This window comes from Triticum dicoccoides, chromosome 2B, assembly GCF_002162155.2.
Source record: "Triticum dicoccoides isolate Atlit2015 ecotype Zavitan chromosome 2B, WEW_v2.0, whole genome shotgun sequence".
NCBI classification, from domain to species: domain Eukaryota; kingdom Viridiplantae; phylum Streptophyta; class Magnoliopsida; order Poales; family Poaceae; genus Triticum; species Triticum dicoccoides.
Window position 1 is genome coordinate 739836664 of NC_041383.1, and position 7617 is coordinate 739844280.

The 7617-nt window shown below is 40.5% G+C and overlaps 1 protein-coding gene across 1 annotated transcript; it reads right to left on the minus strand.

Moving 5' to 3' along the window:
- Positions 1–1569: 1569 nt before the first annotated feature.
- On the minus strand, positions 1570–6875 carry LOC119365987 (putative glucose-6-phosphate 1-epimerase). The gene is made up of 9 exons (XM_037631648.1): positions 6658–6875; positions 4863–4937; positions 4408–4464; positions 4145–4305; positions 3882–4022; positions 3579–3681; positions 3388–3487; positions 3021–3281; positions 1570–2031 (listed from the first exon to the last, which is right to left on the minus strand). The coding sequence occupies exons 1-8, from the start codon at positions 6784–6786 to the stop codon at positions 3043–3045; spliced, it is 1005 nt and encodes a 334-aa protein (XP_037487545.1). The 5' UTR covers positions 6787–6875; the 3' UTR covers positions 1570–2031; positions 3021–3042.
- Positions 6876–7617: the final 742 nt, after the last annotated feature.

Here is a 7617-nt window from a genome sequence, read left to right on the forward strand (position 1 = left end):
GGAATAATTACATATGAGCATCATGTCCAAACATTTATAGACCGTTATCCAATTGCATCTATAGCTAATACTCCACCCCAAGACCGCTTTCCACCATGTGCCTCAAAGTATTAAGTAAAAACCAGGGTATTGGATTAAGTATGATAGCATGAAGCAGATGATATATTGTCTTCACCCCGCTTTCAAAGGACAACTAAGCAATCATCTTTTATTCCTATTGGCAAGAATACAATGCAAGCATTTTCCTTTTTTTTACTGCGGTAGATTGCTTGCAAGATTGAGCCCAACCAATATACACAACTCCCTCTTGGAGATTATCCATCAAACTTGGCTAAAGAAAGACAAATAGATTAAAGAACATACGTGTATAAGAATTATTGCAACAAAGAATCCAAATTCATCTCAAAAGAATCCATGGATAGATCTTATCATAAGGTGACCATTCATCACACTGCAACAAACACACCAACAAATTACACGAGATGGATCACAATCATCTAAGACAGCTCATGTGATATTTGTATTACAAGCAAGGGAGAAAAAACCATCTAGCTACTATTATGGATCCATAGTCCAAAGGAAACTACCCATGAGCGATCATGGTGGTCTTCAAGTTGATGTAGAATTGTAGATGGCCACCGAGATGATTTTCTCCTTGGTCAGAGAATCAGAAAAAGACTGCAGATTGGATCGCTTCAGAACAGAGAAGTGCGACAGCGAAAACAGGATGCCTCCTCAATATTTAGGGTGTTCAGAGCGAACAAAAAAAAGCGTCAAGAGGCGATGGAACGGAGCATCGGAGGACCCACAGCCTCATCACGCAGCCACCCCTGGCCTCGCCACTTGGCCACATGGGCCTTATAGGGCTCCCCAATGTGGGGCTCAGGTCCTTTGAAAGTTTCTCGACTCAAAACTTTTTTTAGATTTTTTTTCTAGGACTTTTGGAGCTCCCTAAAATTTAGGGATACGTTTGAGACGTATCGCCACCCACGACTCCTCACGCCCCACCCTCTGGTACCATGTAGGCGTGGAGACTAACCTCTCGCCGATAGGTGTGGCTCTGTATGGGCAGACTCACTCATGCCCTCCTAGGCCACTTGGTACAAGTGGGCTTGGGCCTCATGGCCGAAGTGATGGGTCTCTCTCATACAACCGTATTACAAACCCATTTTTAGTGCACAGAAAGTTTTCACTGTCTAATCCATGCATCAGTGCATACATGACAAACATTTTCATACATATGGCTCCATCAGTAAAAAATAAATCCATCCAGCACATTTATTTCAAATTGCTCACAACCAAATAAGTCGCTCATAATCATTCCACCTGTGCAAGCTAACCATTTCAGTTTATGCACCAGCAAAGAATTTTCCTTCTAAGCATTCAGTATAAATTTCTTCTAAGCTAATCATGCTTGGCTATACGTTAGATCAACTTCTTCTAAGCATGCTAACTAAAATGCCCAAACAAAACTGAAACCTTTTAGGCTAACAATTTTGAAAACCCAACCTGTGTTGCTTAGATTGCATAACTGATTCACCAAAAATAACAGCTTTACTCAGGGACCCAAAAACACCATGCCTTCAAATAACTATCCAACGGTGCATAATTGCACAGCGCAGGCACATTGAATCCAAATAAGCATGGTTCCACAACCACCAAGCCATGCAGCTCAAAACCTTGGCATGTTTACACATCATGTGTGCTTATCTGAAAGGTGGTTTGACATCATCTTCGCCTTTTGGCCACACTACGAAACTTAAGCATAAAAGAAACTGGTAAAAGAAGAAAATACAGTTATAAATTTATTTTACAACCCATCTAAGATGTTTCTTCGATCATCCCTATGCAGGGTACAAACACTGATTTGTTCCTTTATGTCATGTGGATACTGAAACAGAAATCAATGTTGAGATTTTCGCTCTGTTGCGGTAGGTACGCCGAAAACAACAAAGATTTGAATAGAATGGAAGAAATGTTTTGACACTCGTGGCTGCCATTTTCCTTGTGCATATGATATTAATAGTCTACCTGCAACGCAGGAAACATGTCAATATGAATCATACACAAGGAATTATTAATGAGAACAGATGCAAAACAATTATTGGCTTGGAACATATATGTACATGACAGGAAGTTCACAGTTCACAGCATCTTGATACTCACAACTAAAAAAGGAACAAAATGAAACATTGTGCAGGCAAGCTAGTCTTTTGCAATTGAAGTTCTCAAAATAAAAGGTTTCCACAATGTAGTTGCCACTTTGCCAGTAAATTCTAGTAAGTTTATATTAGTCTCCATTGAATCCCTGATTTCCAAATATGAAAAGACAGGTTATGCATACCATGTCAGGTTCTTAACCAAGCCATCAAAACAAGTTTGTTTGTGGTCACAATTCTTAGCAAGGAATTTTATATGTTAATTGACCACTCCTAAGTTCAAACACTTCAGCTGGTCCAGAAATCAGTATCCCAATAAGTACTCCACCACATTACCAGATATACACATCACGTAGTATCCGGCCTCAGAGTTCCAGCACTTGATCTGGTCTAGAGATCAGGACGCCCACTACTTAACCTCAGCACATTACCTATCATCCGGTCTCGTATGGACTTAATTCGGTCTAAAAAATACATTATGTTCCAACTAAGGACTTAGGCACTTCTATGTATAATTTGGAGCACATTGTACAAGAAAATAGTGAGTGAAGCCCTCCCTGACACTTAGATCAGGGTGTGTTTGGTTGACGTTGAGTTTCTTTTGTTCATGACGAGCCCGTAATTAGACATCTCTGGGAGTTGGCCTGCTGGCCTCTCCTTGTTTTTTAAATCTTTTCTAATGATAATGACACGCAGCTCTCCTGCGTCGTTCGAGAAAAAAATTAGTATGCGAGTGACTACATTCATTGAAAAGACTAGCTCCAATAGAATATGGAGTATGGCTGGTATTGTATGTTCTCTGCATGAGTATACTATGTTCAGAACTTACATACATGGCTACATTACTAGTATAAATGTTACCTGCACAGAACTTGACTAAGGGCTAGCTGACTGAATCCTCCGGAACAACTGAATCCTGAATAACACGATCTGGGTCCAATTGACCACTGTAATAACTAGACGGAACTGCAGATAGTTCCAATTTTCCAGTCCACTCCTCGCCAGGCTTCAGAGTAATCGCCTTTTCTATAGCAGCTGCTTCCACACATACCATGCGTTTATATTCGTCATCCCCAAAATCTGCCATTGCCTTAGCTTTTTTGTCCCATGGATTCCAAACAACTGTAACCAAGAAGAAAAAGAAGAAACTCTTTAAAATAATTCTTCAAAGATTATAATGCAATAATTTATATAGTTCTGAGCAAACAAATGTAAGAGTTCACCATACCAGCATCTGGAAGGCCTCCTTTCCTCACAACAAATGTTCTTTTCTTCTCATGATCAATAATGGCAATTTTTGACGGTGTGCCCAGATATATTCTGTCCAACTGTGAATTTTACAGATGCTTGAATTAGAAAGTGGGATGCAAAGAAAAATGAAAAAAATAGTAATATGATTCAAATGCCTTGGTAACGCACCTCAGATTCAAAAACAATAGCATCGCCTTGTTCAGTGAAGCGGGCCCTATCTTGTAAGTTGTCTAGGTAATCCAGAGTTTCCAGGCCTTCTACTCGTATCTCACTGAAATATTAGAATGGAATTATGACGAGAAAAAAGAACTACTACAAAAATGAGGCAGTTAACAGATGTGGCAATTATGGAATGTTTAGATTTGGGACAAACAAATTTAGGAGTGAGGATTAAGTATTCTGCATCTGTTACGAGATCACTTCAAACTACTGATATTTTTTTTTATTCTGATAGTGAGCTGAAGAACATACCTTATATCAGAAATTGAGAAGTACGTGTGATATGCAAAGGTAAAAGAGAATGGCTTTCCATCTGCATTGGTATTCCTTATACGTGAAGTCAGCATCAGATCTCCACCAGGTCCAAGTGCAACCCTCAGACGGTACTCAAAACTACAATGAAAGAATTGCTCTTATGGATCCATTTGAACACACAAATTATAACTAAAAAAATACGCCCAGTTTCTAGAATAGCATGAATCCACTATAAGTGTGTAGTTATTTAGGATGCCCACCTATGTGGCCAGATCTTTAAGTCTTCATCAGTAGGTTTAAGAATTAAATCGATGTAAGCTCTACTAGAGATTGGTACTGGAAATGGTGGTGGATCAGTGTCAACAGCCCAGATCTTGTTCCTTGCAAATCCATGAGCTTCCAGATGTCCGAAGTTGGAAAACTAGAACGGGGAAGTACTTAGCAAAAATAAAATCAGACAAAAAAGAAGAAATTAATGAAGCAAAAGAGTAAAAAACAGGTTCAGAAAACGAAACTCTCATACCTGAGGAAAGCAGATTGGTATACCTCCACGTATAGCTTTTGGAGGTTTGAAAATAGCCTGACAGAAGAATCAAATCAGTCAAGCAAATTAGGCAATCGAGAAGATGTGGGATCAAGATTCCAGTAAAATTCAGATCCACATATATTTTGATGTTGACAAGGCAAAATGAGCAGCAGGGAAATGCTAATTTAGAATATCGCCATATTTTTGACTTACTGCACTGAAATGTCAACCATAACTCAAGATAAAACTTGCTATTGACAGCACATATTTTTGCCCTAGCATCGAACGGGTAAGTACTGAACTAGCTTTCACAATAGATATGTATTTGTATGTTATAAAGTTCTGGATGATAATCAATTCAAGTCAGGACTTAGGCATGATTGATAATCGAAACAATGCTGAGATAATATTTTAAAAGCACTGACATAATTTGTACTTGAAAACAACGGCACCTTATTACTAACGAAAAGCAGCTCCTCCCCATGCTCATCTTTCCATGATGTTACATGGCCACCATACAGGTACACCTGGCAGAAATAACACATATAGGACTAAATAAGTAAATAGCTATTTTTTTGGAACAGGTTAACTAAAAAAAGCTCTCAAAAGGTGGTCAGAACTTCTTGAGTCACATTTGTTTTGTATCTGCTTTTGAGGTTTGGAGCTCAACCCCTATTTTGGATGGGTAGTTGCTGTTTGTTTCTGTCAAAAGTTGTAACGGTCACACAATTTTTTGGTCTGTTGCGACAATCATGAAATCCAGGTTCATCCTGTAGCAAATAGGACTCTGGAAGAAGTGGGCAGATACTTTATAGTAAGCTGCTTGTTCTATTTTAGTGTCATTTCTATTACTACTATCAGATGTCCATCAAGTGGAATATTCATACTGCATACCAATAATTATGCCATGAAGAAATACCTATTTTTTGTTGCAAAAGCATTCCGAATATCCCAAAGAGCAAAAAACGATGTGTCCAACTATAGTGATCTGAGTGTTGAACTTCCAATAGCCTAGCCTTGTGGAACAGCAATAAAACATAGGTTACTTAGCCCATTCGTCTTCTTCGTAATACATTTGATATGCCAAAAAATATGGACTGATCTATCTAGTGCATCTCAATAGAAGCATGTCCGGACATTAGGAAAAGCATGATTCGGGTAACTTCTAAATGACAGGTGGAATAATAACCATGGCAGTAGGGTCACAAGCTTAAAAATCAATCGGAATAACATCACAAATGATCGCTAGCTCACCACCCATCATTTCTGTACAACTCAAACTCTCACCTGGTAATTTTACCTATCCACCAGTGCTGACCTCATGGCCTTCTCCATGAATTGCAGCAGAAACTAACACCATGGCCGAAGCCCAAATAGCTGGCATACTATTCATCATCGATGTCTGGATAACTGAGTGATAAAGTAGGCAACAGGAGGTAGATCGGAGGAGGCTCGGATTTTTTCATTTTATTATCTGACCAGTTTGCTTGATAACCTCACCCATCACTTCTATGAGTACAGGATTGCAGGTTTGGAGAATCTTATATAACGATACGGTAAACTGTAAGTACCAAACAACAGAAAATCAATATGTTTGGTCGATGAGTCCTAACCTATAAAGGCATATGCCGTGCTTCACATCACTCCAGTGTCCTAACAGCTAGTTAAGCGAGCAACTATCTTGGGGACTCCTTTGATGATTCCATCATGAACCTATGCTCGCCACTCTCTCAAGTCACGAGCGCATAGATAACACCAATTAGCATATTAAAGCTTTGTATTCAGGAATTACAGAAACTCCATTGTAGATCACAGTGGACATTTTTTAATCATATTGTTGATTTCTCAATCACCATTAATAACTACTACAGGCGTTTGCTGATGCAAGGTCCTAACAGTGAACGCAACGTGCTTAGACTTGGGTCATATCAACCATCGACAGCGTACACTGATTTTTTTTTATTTCAAAAAAAAAATAAGGGTCAGAACAATCATCTCCATCCCAAGATCAGTTCCTCAGGGGCTCCACGCGATCGAGCGAGTCCCACCTCGCATAGGAAAATCCGCTACGATAACACTTCTGCCGGAAAATGGTCGGGATCGGAGCAGCAATTGCAGAGGCTGCCCATACCATCCAGCCCCATGGCAGGCGGCACGGATCTGCACCGAGATCTGGCCGACGGAACGCCAACCAGTTGGAACTCAGAGAGAGAGAGACAAGGTACGTTGCGCCCAGCAATATCTTACCTCGGCGGAGATGCGCCGGGCCTCGCGGAGGACGACCTTGTCGAGCCCGTTGGCGCCCTTCCGGTGCTCCACGGGTAGCGGCCCCTGCGGCGCGGCGGCGCCCTCCTCGCCGGCCCCCGACGACGACATGTCCGGCCGCGGAATGGCAGCAGGAAGCGAGCGAGTGAGGTGGATGTGACGAGAGAGAGATCTCTTTTAATTGGGGAATTCTTCCGGGAAGGGACACACAGTGCGTGCGCCGTTCGGTCCGGTGGCTTAAATAATTACTCTCCTAGTCACTCATAGATGCCTTTGCGATCGCGATTTATTGCAACTTTCTTTCTTTGTTTGTTTATTCATGTGCGTGTGCGCGTGATCTTGCTTTTCTTAACTTTTTCTTTTTTGCGAATGACCTTGCTTTTCTTAACAGTACAGTAGTAGTACTCCATCCGTTTAGATGAGTAAGTCATCTCGATTGTGCATCATGACTAAGGAGGAGAGGAAACGAAAGACCTTAATATTTATTTGCTAATTAATAATATTGCATGCAATGAACTAACTACTGCATGCCGTGCAGTCTCAAGTCATTAAAAGCATCCACACACATCATCTTTTATTGGTTGATATGTCAAGAAACAAGAAACGAGATAGAAGTTAATGCACCGCGCCTAAGTGTTTTGGGATTATTTGATTTTCATAAGATGACTTACACACCTAGACGAAGGGAGTACATCTTTTTGACGTGGTGATCTGCCAGTCTTGCTTGTCCAAGGGCTTCTCTAGTTAATCCTTTTAACTTATCGTAATGATAACTGGCGAATGTTCGCTGGCAGTGAGGCCTCGGAACGCCCACAGCCGGTTGATAGTGATCAAACGATGGTAATTTATGAAAAAAAAGGTCTTTAAAAACTGGAAACTTTCAACCCCTACAACAAAGGTTGTCATCCCTATACAACTAAAATTGACATCCAAATCGTGTGC